This window comes from Sciurus vulgaris, assembly GCF_902686455.1.
Source record: "Sciurus vulgaris genome assembly, chromosome: 4".
NCBI classification, from domain to species: Eukaryota; Metazoa; Chordata; class Mammalia; order Rodentia; family Sciuridae; genus Sciurus; species Sciurus vulgaris.
Genome location: NC_136464.1, coordinates 172,494,967 through 172,512,981, shown reverse-complemented (window position 1 = coordinate 172,512,981; position 18,015 = coordinate 172,494,967). Strand labels below are relative to the sequence as shown.

Here is an 18,015-nt window from a genome sequence, read left to right as displayed (position 1 = left end):
ATGGAATACTTTGAGAAGTATTGGAATGAGCTCTTCTTTAAAGGTTTTGTAGAACTCGGCTGAGAACCCATCTGGTCCCGGACTTTTCTTTGTTTGTAAGCTTTTGATGACCTCTTCTATTTCATTGCTTGAAATTGATTTATTTAAGTTGTGTATGTCCTCCTTGTTCAGTTTAGGCAATTCATATGTTTCTAGAAACTTGTTGATGTCTTCGAGGTTTTTTGTTTTGTTGGAGTATAGATTTTCAAAATAGCTTCTAATTATGTTTTGTATTTCACTGTATCTGTTGTGATATTTCCTTGTTCATTCTGAATTTTAGTAATTTGAGTTTTCTCCCTCTTTCTCTTTGTTAGTGTGGCTAGGGGTTTATCAATTTTGTTTATTTTTTCAAAGAACCAACTATTTATTTTGTTAATTTTTCCGATTGTTTCTTTTGTTTCAATTTCGTTGATTTAGGCTCTTATTTTAACTATTTCGTGTCTTCTGCTACTTTTGGTGTTGGTCTGCTCTTCTTTTTCTAGGGCTTTGAGCTGTAGTGTTAAGTCGTTTATTTGTTGATTTCTACTTCTTTTGTTGAATGCACCCCATGAAATAAATCTTCCTCTAAGTACTGCTTTCATCGTGTCCCAGAGATTTTGATATGATGTGTCTTTGTTCTCATTTACCTCTAAGAATTTTTTTTATTTCCCTCCTGATGTCTTCTGTTATCCATTCATCTTGTAATAGTGTATTATTTAATCTCCAGGTATTGGAGAAAAGTTTCTGTTTTTTATTCTGTCATTTATTTCTAATTTCAATCCATTATGATCTGATAGAGTACAAGGTAGTATCTCTATCTTCTTGTATTTGCTAACAGTAGCTTTGTGGCATAAGACATGGTCTATTTTAGAGAAGGATCCATGTGCTGCTGAGAAGAAAGTGTATTCGTTCTTTGTTGGATGGTATATTCTATATAAGTCAGTTAAGTCTAAATTGTTGATTGTGTTATTGAGATCTATGGTTTCTTTATTCCATTTTTGTTTGGACGATCTATCCAGCGGTGAGAGAGGTGTGTTAAAATCGCCTAGTATTATTGTGTTGTGGTCTATTTGATTTCTGGAATTGAGAAGGATTTGTTTGACGTACATGGATGAGCCAATGTTCGGGGCATAGATATTTAGGATTGTTATGTCTTGCTGATTTATGCTTCCCTTAAGCAGTATGTAATGTCCTTCTTTATCCCTTCTGACTAGTTTTGGCTTGAAGTCCACATTATCTGAAATGAGGATGGATACTCCAGCTTTTTTCCTGTGTCCGTGTGCGTGGTATGTTTTTTCCCATCCTTTCACCTTTAGTCTATGGGTATCTCTTTCTATGCAATGAGTCTCTTGCAGGCAGCAAATTATTGGATTTTTCTTTTTAATCCAGTCTGCCAGTCTATGACTTTTGATTGATGAGTTCAGGCCATTAACATTCAGGGCTATTATCGTGATATGATTTGTATTCCCAATCATTTGACTCATTTTTGTTTTTTGACATGATTTGATTTCCCCTTTATTTGGCTATTCCTTTAGGCTAGTTCCTCCCGTTGCTGATTTGCATCGTTGTTTTTCATCTCTTCCTCATGGAATATTTTGCTGAGAATGTTCTGTAATGCTGGCTTTCTTTTTTTAAATTCCTTTAGCTTTTGTTTATCATGGAAGGATCTTATCTCATCGTCAAATCTGAAAGTAAGTTTTGCTGGGTATAAGATTCTTGGTTGGCATCCGTTTTCTTTCAGGGCTTGGTAAATGTTGTTCCAGGCCCTTCTAGCTTTTAGGGTCTGGATTGAAAAATCTGCTGATATTCTTATTGGTTTCCCCCTGAATGTAATTTGATTCTTTTCTCTCACGGCCTTTAAAATTCTGTCTTTATTTTGTATGTTAGTTAATTTCATAATAATGTTCCTTTGTGTGGGTCTGTTTTAATTTTGTATATTCGGAGTCCTGTAAGCCTCTTGAACTTGATTTTCCATTTCATTCTTCAGATTTGGGAAATTTCTGATATTATTTCATTGAATAGATTGTTCATTCCTTTGGTTTGTTTCTCTAGGCCTTCCTCAATCCCAATAATTCTTAAATTTGGCCTTTTCATGATATCCCATAATTCTTGTAGATTCTGTTCATGATTTCTTATTATCTTCTCTGTTTGTTCAACTTTGTTTTCAAGGTTAAATATTTTGTCTTCAATATCTGAGGTTCTGTCTTCCAGGTGTTCTATCCTATTGGTTATGCTTTCTATGGAGTTTTTAACTTGGTTTATTGTTTCCTTCATTTCAAGGATTTCTGTTTGTTTTTTTTTTTTCAGTATCTCTAACTCTTTATTGAAATGATCTCTTGCTTCCCGTATTTGCTCCTTTAACTGTTGATTGGTGCGATCATTTAATGTCTGCATTTGCTCTTTCATCTCCTCGTTTGCTTCCCTGATTGTTTTAATTATGTACATTCTGAACTCCCTTTCTGACATTTCTTCTGCTGTGCTGTCATTGGGTTTTATTGTTATAGTGTCTAGGTTTGTTTGGGACATTTTCTCCCCTTGTTTTCTCATATTGGTCAGATGTCAGTGGGACTTTGTGATATTGCAGAATTCTTCTGTTGGCTTATAGTGTCCCTGTAGATTTCCAGTGTATCACCTTCAGTAGCCTGATGTCTTGGAGTAACTTGATAATGCAGTGCTTCCAAGGAAAGCTGCCCCTAGCCCGCTACTGGTTCCAGGACTTGGAGCTGGCTCTGTGTGGAAAGGCTCTCACTGGGGGTCTCCTCTGAGAAGCTAGCCTGGAAAGGCGCTTCCCATCGGAGGGGCTGCAGGCTGCTTGGGGAAGTCCCTGGCTGCCCTGTCCTGGTCCCTGAGGCAACCTGCGCCCTGGAACTCGCCCAGGAACTTGAAGCTTGGTTCTGTGCAGAAAGGCTGTCACTGGGGGGCCTGCTCCGAGATGCTGGAGAATCTGGCTCTGTGGGAGGAGCCCACCCACTATTCTTGTTTGATTCTAATCATTTTCAAATTTCTCTATCCACCCATTCATCATCCAAAAGTGCATTATTTTAGTTTTCAAGTGTTTATATAGTTTCTGTAGGTTTTTGTTTTTGTTTTTGTTTTGTGTGTGTGTGTGTGTTGATTTCTAATTTCATTCCAGTATGATCAGATAAGATACAAGGAATTGGGGCTGGGTCTGGGGCTCAGTGGTAGAGCGCTTGCCTAGCATGTGGGAGGCACTGGGTTTGATCCTCAGCACCACATATAAATAAATAAATACAATAAAAGACCATCCACAACTACAACTAAAAAATATTAAAACAAAAAGATACAAGGAATTGTAGCCATTTTTTGGTCTGTATTTACTAGGAGTTGCTTTGTAGCTTAAAAGAAGGTTTGGAGAAGGCTGCATGAAGAGCTGTGAAAGTGAATTCAGCTATTGTTGGATGAAGTATTCTATGGATTTCTGCTAAGTCTATTTGATTTATAATGTGTTTCAGATCTAAAGAGTCTGTACTGAGTTTATTTCTAGATGACTTATATATTGGTGAGAGACGTGTTGAAATCACCCAGTATTATTGTACTGGGTAAGTCAAGTAGTTTCTGTTTTATGTAATTAGCCACAAACATTGGGACATAAATAGCTTACTATCATTATATCTTCCTCCTTGAATTTTTTTACCTGGATATAGCAATCTCAGTTGACATTTATTTTCTTTTTTTTTTTTAATAATGTATTTTTTTATTGTAAACAAATGGGATACATGTTGTTTCTCTGTTTGTACATGGCGTAAAGGCATACCATTTGTGTAATCATAAATTTACATACAGTAATGTTGTTTGATTCATTCTGTTATTTTTTCCCTTCCCCCCACCCCTCCCACCCCTCTTTTCCCTCTATACAGTCCTTCCTTCCTCCATACTTGCCCCCCTCCCTAACCCTAACTCTAACCCTAACACTAACCCTACCCTCCCCCCATTATATGTCATCATCCACTTATTAGCGATATCATTCGTCCTTTGGCTTTTTGAGATTGGCTTATCTCACTTAGCATGATATTCTCCAATTTCATCCATTTGCCTGCAGATGCCATAATTTTATCATTCTTTATGGCTGAGTAATATTCCATTGTATATATATACCACAGTTTCTTTATCCATTCATCAATTGAAGGACATCTAGGTTGGTTCCACAGTCTGGGTATTGTGAATTGAGCAGCTGTGAACATTGATGTGGCTGTATCTCTGTAGTACGCTGATTTTAAGTCCTTTGGGTATAGGCCAAGGAGTGGGATAGCTGGGTCAAATGGTGGTTCCATTCCAAGCTTTCTGAGGAATCTCCACACTGCTTTCCAGAGTGGCTGCACTAATTTGTAGCCCCACCAGCAATGTATGAGTGTACCTTTCTCCCCACATCCTCGCCAACACCTGTTGTTGCTTGTATTCTTGATAATCGCCATTCTAATTGGGGTGAGATGGAATCTTAGGGTGGTTTTGATTTGCATTTCTCTTATTACTAGAGATGTTGAGCATTTTTCCATATGTTTGTTGATTGCTGTAGATCTTCTTCTGTGAAGTGTCTATTCATTTCCTTAGCCCATTTGTTGACTGGATTATTTGTATTCTTAGAGTTTTTTGAGTTCTTTATAGATTCTGGAGATTAGCGCTCTATCTGAAGTATGAGTGGCAAAGATATTCTCCCACTCTGTAGGCTCTTTCTTCGCATTGCTGATAGTTTCCTTTGCTGAGAGAAAGCTTTTTAGTTTGAATCTATCCCAGTTATTGATTCTTGCTTTTATTTCTTGTGCTATGGGAGTCCTGTTAAGGAAGTCTGGTCCTAAGCCGACATGTTGAAGATCTGGACCTACTTTTTCTTCTGTAATCTGCAGGGTCTCTGGTCTGATTCCAAGGTCCTTAATCCATTTTGAGTTTAGTTTCATGCATGGTGAGAGATATGGGTTTAGTTTCATTCTGTTGCATATGGATTTCCAATTCTCCCAGCACCATTTGTTGAAGAGGCTATCTTTTCTCCATTGCATATTTTTGGCCCCTTTGTCTAGTATGAGAAAATTGTATTTATTTGGGTTTGTGTCCGTGTCCTCTATTCTGTACCATTGATCTACCTGTCTATTTTGGTACCAATACCATGCCTTTTTTGTTACTATTGCTTTGTAGTAGAGTTGAAGATCTGGTATTGCAATACCCCCTGTTTCACTCTTCCTGCTAAGGATTGCTTTAGCTATTCTTGGTTTCTTATTCTTCCAGATGAATTTCATAATTGCTTGCTCTATTTCTGTAAGGTACGTCATTGGGATTTTAATTGGAATTGCATTGAATTTGTATAGCACTTTTGGTAGTATGGCCATTTTGACAATATTAATTCTTCCTATCCTAGAACATGGAAGATCTTTCCATCTTCTAAGGTTTTCTTTAATTTCTTTCTTCAGTGTTCTGTAGTTCTCATTGTAGAGGTCTTTCACCTCTTTTGTGAGATTGATTCCCAACCCAAGTATTTTTTTTTTTTTGAGACTTTTGTGAATGGGATAGTTTTCCTAATTTCTCTTTCTGAAGATTCATCACTTATGTATAAAAATGCGTTGGATTTATGAGCATTGATCTTGTAACCTGCTACTTTACTGAATTCACTTATGAGTTCTAAGAGTTTTCTGGTGGAATTTCCAGGTTCCTCTAAATATATAATCATGTCATCAGCGAACAGGGATAGTTTGAGTTCTTCTTTTCCAATTCGTATCCCTTTAATTTCTTTGGTTTGTCTAATTGCTCTGGCTAGAGTCTCAAGTATGATGTTGAATAGAAGTGGTGAAAGAGGGCATCCCTGCTTTGTTCCAGTTTTTAGGGGGAATGCTTTCAGTTTTTCACCATTTAGAATGATATTAGCCATGGGCTTAGCATAAATGGCCTTTACAATGTAAAGGAATGTTCCCACTATCCCTATTTTTTCTAGTGTTTTGAGCATGAAGGGGTGCTATATTTTATCAAATGCTTTTTCTGCATCTATTGAAATAATCATGTGATTCTTGACTTTAAGTCTATTGATATGGTGAATTACGTTTATTGATTTCCTGATGTTGAACCAACCTTGCATCCCTGGGATGAAACCCACTTGATCATGGTGCACTATCTTTTTAATATGTTTTTGTATGCGATTTGCTAAAATTTTGTTGAGAATTTTTGCGTCGATGTTCATTAAGGATATTGGTCTGAAATTTTCTTTCCCTGATGTGTCTGTGTCTGGTTTAGGTATCAGGGTGATATTGGCTTCATAGAATGAGTTTGGGAGGGTTCCCTCCTCCTCTATTTCATGGAATACTTTGAGAAGTATTGGAATGAGCTCTTCTTTAAAGGTTTTGTAGAACTCGGCTGAGAACCCATCTGGTCCCGGACTTTTCTTTGTTGGTAGGCTTTTGATGACTTCTTCTATTTCAGTACTTGAAATTGGTCTATTTAAATTGTGTATGTCCTCCTCGTTCAGTTTAGGCAATTCATGTCTCTAGAAACCTGTTGATGTCTTCGAAATTTTCTATTTTGTTGGAGTATAGATTTTCAAAATAGCTTCTAATTGTGTTTTGTATTTCAATCCTGTCTGTTGTGATATTTCCTTGTTCATTCCGAATTTTAGTGATTTGGGTTTTCTCTCGTCTTCTCTTTGTTAGTGTGGCTAAAGGTTTATCAATTTTGTTTATTTTTTCGAAGAACCAACTATTTATTTTGTCAATTTTTTGTATTGTTTCTTTTGTTTCAATTTCATTGATTTCAGCTCTGAGTTTAACTATTTCCTGTCTTCTACTACTTTTGGTGCTGCTCTGTTCTTCTTTTTCTAGGGCTTTGAGCTGTAGCGTTAGGTCGTTTATTTGTTGAGTTTTACTTCTTTTATTAAATGCGCTCCATGAAATAAATTTCCCTCTAAGTACTGCTTTCATAGTGTCCCAGAGATTTTGATATGATGTTTCTTTGTTCTCATTTACCTCTAAGAATTTTTTAATTTCCTTCCTAATATCTTCTGTTATCCATTCATCATATAATAGCATATTGTTTAATCTCCAGATGTTGGAATAGTTTCTGTGTTTTACTCTTTCATTTATTTCTAACTTCAATCCATTATGATCTGATAGAATACATGCTAGTGTCTCTATCTTCTTGTATTTGCTAACATTAGCTTTGTGGCATAATATATGGTCTATTTTAGAGAAGGATCCATGTGCTGCTGAGAAGAAAGTGTATTCGCTCTTGGTTGGATGGTATATTCTATAAATGTCCGTTAAGTCTAAATTATTGATTGTGTTATTGAGATCTATGGTTTCTTTGTTCAATTTTTGTCTGGAAGATCTGTCCAGTGGTGAGAGGCGTGTTAAAATCACCTAGTATTATTGTGTTATGGTCTATTTGGTTTCTGAAATTGAGAAGGATTTGTTTGACATACATAGATGAGCCACTGTTTGGGGCATAGATGTTTGATTGTTATATCTTGCTGATTTATGCTTCCCTTAAGCAGTATGAAATGACCTTCTTTATCCCTTCTGACTAACTTTGGCTTGAAGTCCACATTATCGGAAATGAGGATGGATACTCCAGCTTTTTTGCTGAGTCCATGTGCATGGTATGTTTTTCCCCATCCTTTCACCTTTAGTCTATGGGTATCTTTTTCTATGAGGTGAGTCTCTTGTAGGCAACATATTGTTGGATCTTTCTTTTTAATCCAATCTGCCAGTCTATGTCTTTTGATTGACAAATTCAGGCCATTAACATTCAGGGTTATTTTTGAGATATGATTTGGTTTCCCGGTCATTTGGTTCATTTTTTAAATTTTATTTATTTATTTGTTTGACACAACTTGGTTCCTCCTTTATTTGACTATTCCTTTAGGATACTTCCTCCCTTTGCTGATTTGCTTCTTTGTTTTTCATCTCTTCCTCATGGAATATTTTGCTGAGAATGTTCTGTAATGCTGGCTTTCTTTTTGTGAATTCTTTTAGCTTTTGTTTATCATGGAAGGATTTTATTTCATCGTCAAATTTGAAGGTAAATTTTGCTGGGTATAAGATTCTTGGTTGGCATCCATTTTCTTTCAGGGCTTGAAAAATGTTGTTCCAGGCCCTTCTAGCTTTTAGGGTCTGGATTGAAAAATCTGCTGATATGCGTATTGGTTTCCCCCTGAATGTAATTTGGTTCTTTTCTCTCACAGCCTTTAAAATTCTGTCTTTATTTTGTATGTTAGGTATTTTCATTATAATGTGCCTTGGTGTGGGTCTGTTGTAATTTTGTGTATTTGGAGTCCTGTAAGCCTCTTGAACTTGATTTTCCATTTCATTCTTCAGATTTGGGAAATTTTCTGATATTATTTCATTGAATAGGTTGTTCATTCCTTTGGTTTGTTTCTCTAGGCCTTCCTCAATCCCAATAATTCTTAAATTTGGCCTTTTCATGATATCCCATAATTCTTGTAGATTCTGTTCATGATTTCTTACCATCTTCTCTGTTTGTTCAACTTTGTTTTCAAGGTTAAATGTTTTGTCTTCAATGTCTGAGGTTCTGTCTTCCAGGTGTTCTATCCTACTGGATATGCTTTCTATGGAGTTCTTAATTTGGTTCATTGTTTCCTTCATTTCAAGGATTTATGTTTGGTTTTTTTTCAATATCTCTAACTCTTTATTGAAATGATCTTTTGCTTCCTGTATTTGCTCTTTTAACTGTCGATTGGTGTGATCATTCAATGCCTGCATTTGCTCTTTCATCTCATCATTCAGTGCATGCATTTGCTCTTTCATCTCATCATTCAGTGCGTGCATTTGCTCTTTCATCTCATCGTTTGCTTCCCTGATCATTTTAATTATGTACATTCTGAACTCCTTTTCTGTCATTTCTTCTGCCATGCTGTCATTGGATTTTATTGATGTTAACATCTAGATTTGTTTGCGGCATTTTCTTTCCTTATTTTCTCATATTGTTCAGGTATCAGTGGACCGCTGAGATATTGCAGATTTCCTCTATTGACTTACAATGTCCCTGAAGATTTCTATATATATCCCCCCTTAGCCTTCAGTAGGCTGAAGTCTTGGAGGAAATTGATAATGCGGTGCGCCACAAGGAAGCTGCCTCTCTAGGAGTGGTGGCCTTCAGGTGGGGTATATTCCCTGCTAGTGGGCAGAGGTGCCTCCTCCTGTTGACCAATGGTCATCCAAAGGGGAACTAGGCTGCAGGCTGAGGCAAGGCCTGTTTGGGCCTGTGTCTCTGGTTTTACCGTCCTTGTGGGAAACCTCACCCAGCAGGGAAGACTCACCCGGCCGGGAGGTCTCACTGGTCAGTTCCCCTACTAGAGGTTCCCCTCAATTTACAGCTACCGCCTGGGCTGGGCTGCTTTCCTCTGTAAAGTTCCCAGGGACCCGGCCCTACCTCCTGGGCCTGGGAGCCTCACCCTTCGCAGATGTGTTCCGGGACTACCGCCCCATCCGGGACACCTCCCCAACGGGAGAGAGTCACGCAGCTTCTTTGAGTTGGTCCCAAGTCTCTCAATATCTCCTCTTTTGAATCCTGAGTCCTGGAGCAACATGAAATGCAGCCACCCTCTTGAAACCTCTGACATTTATTTTCTTTGAGGCTTGAATCACATCATTCCAAGCCTTACAGGATATTAGAGTTTGTGCTGAAACATTGGGAGTAATTATTATTGTCTACCTTTAAATGTAACCTGACATTTTTGAGTCTTTCAAAATTCTCTCCTTAAATTATGTACATTAGGAATTTTAATTATAATATGTCATGGAGAAGTTCTTTTTTGATCTCTGTTTTGGGTTCTAAATGCCTTCTGTATCTGGATGTCCATCTCCTCTCTTTCTTAAGGTTTGGGAAAATACTGTTATTTCCTTAAAGAAGTTCTCTCTGCCATTACCTTTCATCTCCTAACACTTTTTAATTCCAACTATTCTAAAATTTGGTCTGAAAAGTTTTTGTATACTATCATCATGGTTACTTATTTTCTTTAATACTGTCTGAATGTTCAAGGCCAGTCACTTTGTTTTCCAGCTCTGAGATTGTCTCAGCATAGTTTATTAGACTTTGAACTCATCATTTTGATTCATTGTGTCTTTGATTTCAAAGATTTATTCTTTTTCAGTATCTCTATCTCCTTGTTAAATTTTTCATTCATTTCTTGTACTGACTTCCTTTAATTCATTCAGTTGTTTTTCTGTGTTCTCTTGGAATTAATTGATTATTTTTAGACTCATTCTTTAGAATTATCTATCTGGTATTTCATCCACTTCACTATCTTTGGAGTTAGTTTCTGGTGAATTATGAAGTTTTGGAGGTATTATTGTTACCTTGTTTTTTCATGTTTCTTATATTCCTATATTGCTTTATGCATCTGTTGAGATGAATTTCTCTTCCACTTTTTTGTGGGGGTCATTTAGGGCACAGCCTTCTCTTGCCAATATCTTGTGGGATATCAGGTTGTTGTGGATTTTTCGATATATTTACAAATGAGTTAACACATTATATATTTATAAATGTGTTATAGTTTTGCTACTCATTCTTTGGTGTCTATCCATGTATTTTGATACAGTGTATATTGTGTGAGAGCTTGAGGATTCCACTTTTCCTATAGGTATCAAAAGACTGGGTTCTTCCTATAGATTTGAGAATGGTGTTATATACATCAGGGTATGGAATACACCCTCTGTAGTTGCTCTTAATACTCTGAATATTCTAAAGGGTATGGGCATGATCTAGACTGAGACCCCTCAAATGTGGTGGTTTATAGCCTTTGTGTTAATTCTCTCTGGTTTTGCTGTAGGAGTGGATGTCCATGAGTGGGAACTGAGAGTGCCTTGAAGGCATTTCTACTTTGGGTCTGGTTGTTAATTTGGGGGTTTTGTCTCTTCTACACTTTGTATTAAAGTATTATTGAAATTTGACATGGTTAATCTGTGTGTGGATCAAGGTATACTCTCTCAGCTGAGTTTAGCTCAACACCTGAGTTATCTATTTTGTGAACTTATAATGTCCCAGTAGATTCCCAGCAATTTACAGAAAAAGGGAGAAAGAAAAACAATAGCAACAAACAAAGAATACAATGTGTAGCATTAAAAAAAATGTTGGCTGCCTACTATGACATCTACAACACTAATTACCACAAAAACAGGAATGGTGGATTTAGCAATTGCCAACAGCAAAAACGATAAATAGCTGTGAACTAGAACTGACATTAAAGTAAAGAGTTGTCACCAGTGCTATCTATAGTAATAATACTATACTATACTGAAACAACGTAAATGGTGGGGTCATGACTTGTATAAACCAGTAGTTCTAGAAGATGGTAAAAATATAGTTCATTAAGGGAAAAGAAAGTATGAAAGGGAGGGTAAAAAAGTTTAGAATGTTTGAAATCTGAATAGAGAGCAGAAAAGATGAATCAAGTGATGACTATAAAGAAGGAGAGGAGAAATAAAGAGAGAAAGAAAATAAGAGACTTTGGCAATTATAGAGTGAGAAGGAGGAGAAAAACAAGAGAAACATTCAGAAACAAAACCAAAATAAGCAATCCAAAACCCTAATCCTTAAAAGACAAGACAGAAAAGTAACAATTGTTTAAAAAATACTAAATATGAGAAAAAAGAAACATATACATATATATTTTTCACAAACCAATCAGCGCATCAAGAACACCAAAAATAATAATACAAAAAATATTCTTAATGAAAAATGAATTATTTTCACTGAGGTGGTCAAAACTGTAAACAAGGATGACTGATCACTGCCTGTGACCAACTGCCTTTCTTTCTGTTTCTTCTTAGGCTATGTACCCCTTAGAGCAAGGACTGGGAGTTGTTAAAACTTCCTCTTTTTGTGGCAGTCATCACACTACCTACTGAAGTGGTCTAAGACTAGTTGGAATAGCTCTCAACTTTCCTTCTCACCAGTATAAGGTAGAATGAAATAGGAAGTACTGTCGATTGGACGTTTGTCTGCACAGACTAGATCCATGCACTTGCATGGTGGGGCTGCTGCAGAGTTCTAAGTGGGGAGTTCTAGTGCTGGGGCTTAGCTCTAATCAGAGCTAATGTAGGACTCTGCTGGGTGGTATCTGTTCTGGAAAGATTAGATCAACATATCCCTAGGACCAAGCAGATGCCAATCTCTGATGGAAGTTCGGATCTCAGGATCCTCCTGAGAATTCTGCTGGTAGGGCCAGAGAGCTGTCCTTCTACAGGCCCATGGCCATGGTTTGGTGTCTTCACACCTGCATGTTCAGTTTCCTGACCTGCTTCAGCTGGTAACATGAACCACCAGACTCAAAGAGAAAGCAAGTTGCACTTCCCTCTGTATATCTGACTTGATTCTTCCTGGATATAGTTTTCTCTGTGCCTGTTCAAGTCACATTCCTCTATAGTTGCATGGTAGGCCACCTGAAGGCTGCTTTCTGGGACAGTATGGCATTGTTTACCATGATCTTTAGGCTCCCAAAGTAGCAAACTGCAGCATGGCCCCTCATGATTGCTCCCCTTCTCAGCTGTCCATTTGCCAATTGAAACACACAGCACATTTTAAACACCAGTTCTCTGCGCTGGCTCTGGATCAGCCAAGTTCAGGCTGCTTTTCTGTTCTACAGGTTTTTCCTTGCCAAATTTATACATTACGTTTCTCTCTGTGTTGTACCAATGCAGCTGCCACACCCAGCTTGGCTCCGATGTACTCCTCCTTGTTCTTTGTTCAGTGCACCCATTTTCTGAGTCCCTAAGAGACTCTGATTGTCAATACTGAATTTCAGTAAAGTCTCTCTTTTACCCACCTCACTGAGAAGCAGTACTCCTCCTGCTTGAAACCCAATCCATGGAGCAACTAAGAATATAGCCTTCCTCTAATCCGCATCTTAAATTCCATCACACTGTTTTGATTACTCTAACTTGTAATGTAGAACTCAGGAACTGTAAGTGCTCCAACTACATTTGTCTTTTTCAATTTTTTTTTCAGTGTTCCAGGGACTTCATATGAATTTTAAGTTGAGTTATTTTCAATTTCTACAGAAAATGTTATTGGGATTTTGATAGGGATTGCATTGCATCTGTAGATTGTCTTGGGTAGTACAGACATTGTGACAATAGTCTTTCAATCCATGAACATGAATGTCTTTCCATTTATTGCATTTTTAATTTATTTTAGCAATTTGTAGTTTTAAGTATGCAGATATTTTACTTCCTTGGTTAGATTTATTTTGTTCTTTTTGGTGCTGCTATAAATAGGATTATTTTTTACTACTTTACGTTTTCTGTTTATATTATCTTGTATATTTTTTCCTTCCGTCTGTTTAGGAAAATTCTTTCACTTAATCTTCAGCTTTTTAAAGTTGAGTAAACATTCCTTAATTCTTAACATCTTTCTTTTCCCTGCTTGCTTTCCTTTTAATTTCAGTTTCGTTCTGGTTTTATGGCTTCAATGACTTATCTCTTGAAAATACTAACTAGAATTATTTTAGGTGTTGCTGGGATTCTCTCGGTTACCATGTTTCTTCAAGGTGAGCTGTTTGGTGAGTGCATATTGGTCCTTTCTCCTGTTGTTATCTGTCTTGCTCTAATACTTGGAGATTCTTGGTTGCTTATGTTTAAGAATGAAAGATTACATTGATCAAAATAGATAGCTAGCATGATTTTCTCTGCCATGGTATAAATGTGTCTGTTTCTCCAGTAGACTTCTTTGCTAAACAGTAGTGTTAGTTGGTAGCTATAGGTGCAACTAACAGGCTTCCCTCTAGGTATGTGGACAAGGAACATATCAAAGCCCATCCCACACCTGCCCCCCAAGAGCCCAGGTGAAGACCTTTTACTCAAGAACATCTGCACCCACCCAGAAATACCGCTTCCTGCTTCCTCTTCAACATCTTCTTTCAAGAATAGGCTTCCACTTTTTAATCTTGGAATAAATACCAACTCCCTTTCTCCCTGCAGTGTGGAAGAGTATGTGGGGGCTTGATGGGCACAGATTTCCTACATAGTCCTTCAGTTTGTGGCATCATTCCTTAACTCCTGACCCTGCTAGTGTGCTCTGCTAGGAGGTCTCCCAGGAAAGCAGCTCATCATCTCAGCTGTTGTGTATCAGGATGCTTCTTTATTCCATTTCTGGAAATTCATTGATAACTTTGGCACTTGTCTCCTCTCATTATTGTTATTCCCTTTTATACTTATTATCTTTCCGATGGAATTCAATGGAGTGAGATATGCTCTGGCATCTTGAAATGGAGAACAAGTTGTATTTAAATCATTTTAATTCCTGCCAGAAAATACCAATATGCACCTGTTGTACAAGTTGAATAATCTATTAAATCTATTTATCTTAAACTGAGGTTTTAATCCTATGCTCTATTTATATTATGGATTTTTAAATATTTCTGATTTTATAAAATAATGTTTGTGAGCATATCTAGATCTTAGAGATAACAAAGGTAAAAAGGGTATGTTCCCTGTCTCATAGACTCATGGGAGCTCAATTATAGGTGGTTAAAAAGAAAAATAGTTATGATATAGTATAATGAATACAAGATGTACAAAGAACGACTCTCATGTCAGTATAGTAGAATACATGTTCAGATACTGAATCGAGAAAAGGATCTTTGGTTAACACCTGTGCTAAATTACACACACATCTCCATCCCATTCCTTAGTGAAATTTAAGCTAATTTTCTATTTAACGTTTCAAGAACTAAATAAACTTTCTTCCCTACAGTTTTGGCACATGATGAACTCTAGCACTGGTACATGTGAAGGAAGAGAAAAGTGTGAACAGAAATCTGCTACTTGCTGGGGAAGTGTGGAACTACTGCTGAGACCATTGGGAAGTCTCGTTGATATCAGTGACATTCTTCAGTTTTAAAAACTTTATTTAATAAATTACTTAATGTATGGAATAAGTCTAAGTTATATAAGAAATGACCATTGTATATTTAAAACTGCATTGTTCCTTTTTCCTGATGGCTAAATCACTGGGTTTCTGTTTGGTGTTTTGCCAACTAACCTGGTAGAAGATATCTGACTGGCTGGTCTTCATGGGTGTTTGTTGAACCATCAGATCCTTTTGTATTCCAGCTTTATGTGCATCCCTATTCCTTATTCACAATACATTAAAAATTAGAAAAATTTTGTTTTTTCTTCTGAGAAAGAAAAAATAACTCATGGTAATCTTTGAATAATAAAAGCAATTAAACCCTTAACTGTTTTTTAAATGGAATTTAATGTTACTCTGTAATCATTTATTTATCTTAAACCTTATGAGGTTTTTATCCTAGACTTATGTTGCTTTTTAATGCTTATAATTTTATTTCATAAAATGATATTCATAGGCATATATCTATGTATTCTTTTTTTTAAAAAAGGACTGGATACGTCTATAAAAACTAAGTTATGGATGTAAACAGTTTGTTTTCCTGTTTTAATGATAGGAAATAGATGAGTAGGAATAGTAAGTATTAAACTATCCAAATAGCCTAGAATCATAGAATGTTGGAACTAGAAGAGATTTCAGATCATTTAAATCTCATTTCCTAATCTCTGATTCAGTAGGTCTGAAGTGCATATAGGAAATCACAATTGTTTAAAAAGCTCTCCAGATGATTTTGTTGATGAATAAAGTTTGAGAAACATTTAATAGAGTTTAGTGGTTGCTCAGTGTGCCAGCTACCCTTTATAGGGCTCTGTCACATAGAACCTCAGGTCATCTTGGAAACCTCCAGGGCAGAGGAGAACTCTCGTCCTCTAGTCAGAGGCCATTCCATCTTGGGACAGCTATATAGAGAGTTCCATAGTGAGCCCAGAAGCTCTCTGCTTACTCTTTTGAGCTGTTAAGAACTGGACTAATTGTTGTAATTTGAATGCAGCCCCCTAGAGTATTTGAGAAATACCTGTTAGCTTTCTGTTACTATGACAAAATACCTGAGATAAACAGCTTCAAGAAAGAAAGGTTTATTTTGGTTCATGGTTTCAGAGGTTTCAGTCCATGGTTGCTAACTATGTTGCTTAGGGCCTGTGGCAGCATAGTATACCATAGTAGGACTACATGGTAAAGGAAGTCTGTTCACCTAATGGCGACTAGGAAGCAAAGAGAAAGAAAGGGGCCAGGACCCTACATCACCTTCAGGGACAGGCCCCCAGTGACATAACTTTCTTCCACTGGGCTCAACCTGCTACAGGTTCCACCAGCTCCCAGTAGTGCCACAGGCTGGTGAGAAAAGTGCAAGCAGACAGCCTGTCTATAGAGTTTGAAGTAGAACTGTGGTAACCTATGAGGTTCAGGTTGATGGCAGACCCAGAACGTGAGCTGAAGACAGCCACGTCTTCCTAGCACTTGATGCTTGGGTGTGAAAGGTTTTCTTGGGAAAGTGCTCATTGTGTGGTTCCACTTACTCAAGTTCCTAGAGTGAGAGATTTGAATGCTTCCAAAAGGCACCACAGGCCACATATGAGCTGGAGCTGATAAAATCAGACCTTATCAATCCTAAAAATGTAGCTTGACACATGAGAGGGACCCTACACAAGAAAGGTTGTTCCTAGGAGCTGTGGCAGGCCTGTGAACCCAGCATCTGAGAAGGAACAAGACAGCAAGTGGCCACCACTCAGAAGAGGTTCCAGGGACCCAAGCAGAAGAGTTCCAGAGGCAGTAAGTATACAGCCAGTCAGAGCTTCCTTCTGTAACTAAAGTATGACTAACAGAATTTTCTTCTCTAAAATGTAGCAGCAAAGAAGTTTGTGGAACATAACTGCTCACAAGTAAGATTATGCCTCAAGGGACTAATGTATCTCAGATCTGTGGTTCCAGAGATCACATGATAGGTGCTGATGGATCCATGCTCCATAGTGGAAAAGTATAAGTTATACCCCTGATTTGCCTGATTCTTTTACTTCATAGACTCTAGGTAGCGTACAGATTTCCAAAGAACCAGGTAGTTGATTAAAATCTCACCTTTGTGGCAAAGTGAAGAAGCAAAGGCCAGAACTTTGAAGGCCACAGTTCAAATTACAGGCAACCTTGATTTAGAGGTGCTTGGTCATATATGCAAGTCTATACAGTAACCACTTTTTTCTGAGTCTTGAAATGTTGTGATAATGGGACAGCTGTTCCCCATTTTGCACCTTTATTAACCCAGTTTATCAACTGTAAACTATTTTCTTAGAAATTCTTGACTTACAACTTACTATTAAATCCTCATAAAAATTTCAGATTTGCCAGATAATCTTACCCTCCATAGTTCTTCTTGTTTACTTCAGTCATGTAGATCTGACATGTCCAACAGTAGAGAGTTGGTATGCTTCCTGATGTCTTCTACTTTAGAAGTTTGAGGTTTTATTAGAATTGAAGGAAAATTACTAGTATTTTAAAAGAATGGCTCAAAACCAAAACAGTATTTGAATGACAAAGGTTCCAAATCAACCTAATGTTTTATTTAATATTTGGGAGAGCTGGAAGCTGTACAGCTGGAGAATGCAATTTTTCTACTTCTGCGAGGTTTTGATAACGGGGTTACAGAGACACTCAAGTTGCAAGGAGTTAAACATTGCAATAGTTGGTGTATGGGTAGAGAAGTACTAATAAAATCCTAAGAAAACCGCACCCTTCACTTGTGAGAGAAAAATAACATCCTTTTAGAGAAACCAGTATGGGGGGGAGGCTTTTTAACTATAAATGACATACTGTGCTCAGGGAAATATGCAAATACCAAAAGACTTAAAATAGTTAAAGTCCCTCGTGTTTTGTAAAAATGTTTGATTTTTATTTTCTCAGAAATACCTTGGGCACTAACATTGCAGGTGGCCTTTCCAAGACAGGGCTGCTCATTTCCTGGGAGTGTCTCAGCCAGAGTGAAGCTAATCCCAGAAGACTGACCCCCTACCTGTGCTGGTCAAAAAACAGACCTGAGTGAAAGGTGGAAGTGTGTTCCGGACAGACGCTGCAACCTGAGTTGTCTCTCACTAGAAACTGTGCTGGCTATAGAGCCGTAAATGTGTGTAGATTCTATTACACCCC

General features: G+C 37.4%; 1 protein-coding gene across 4 annotated transcripts in view; it reads left to right on the top strand.

Annotated features, from left to right (window-relative positions):
- The window catches only part of UGGT2 (UDP-glucose glycoprotein glucosyltransferase 2), a 212,494-nt gene that overhangs the window by 190,939 nt on the left and 3,540 nt on the right, over positions 1-18,015 (top strand). For all 4 annotated transcript variants that reach the window (XM_079137705.1, XM_079137704.1, XM_079137707.1 and 1 more), the window contains one exon: positions 14,725-18,015. This exon is cut by the window's right edge and continues 3,540 nt beyond it. In XM_079137705.1, the coding sequence (XP_078993831.1) occupies positions 14,725-14,747 (23 nt within the window). In that variant the 3' untranslated portion in view covers positions 14,748-18,015. The remainder of the gene's footprint in view (positions 1-14,724) is intronic.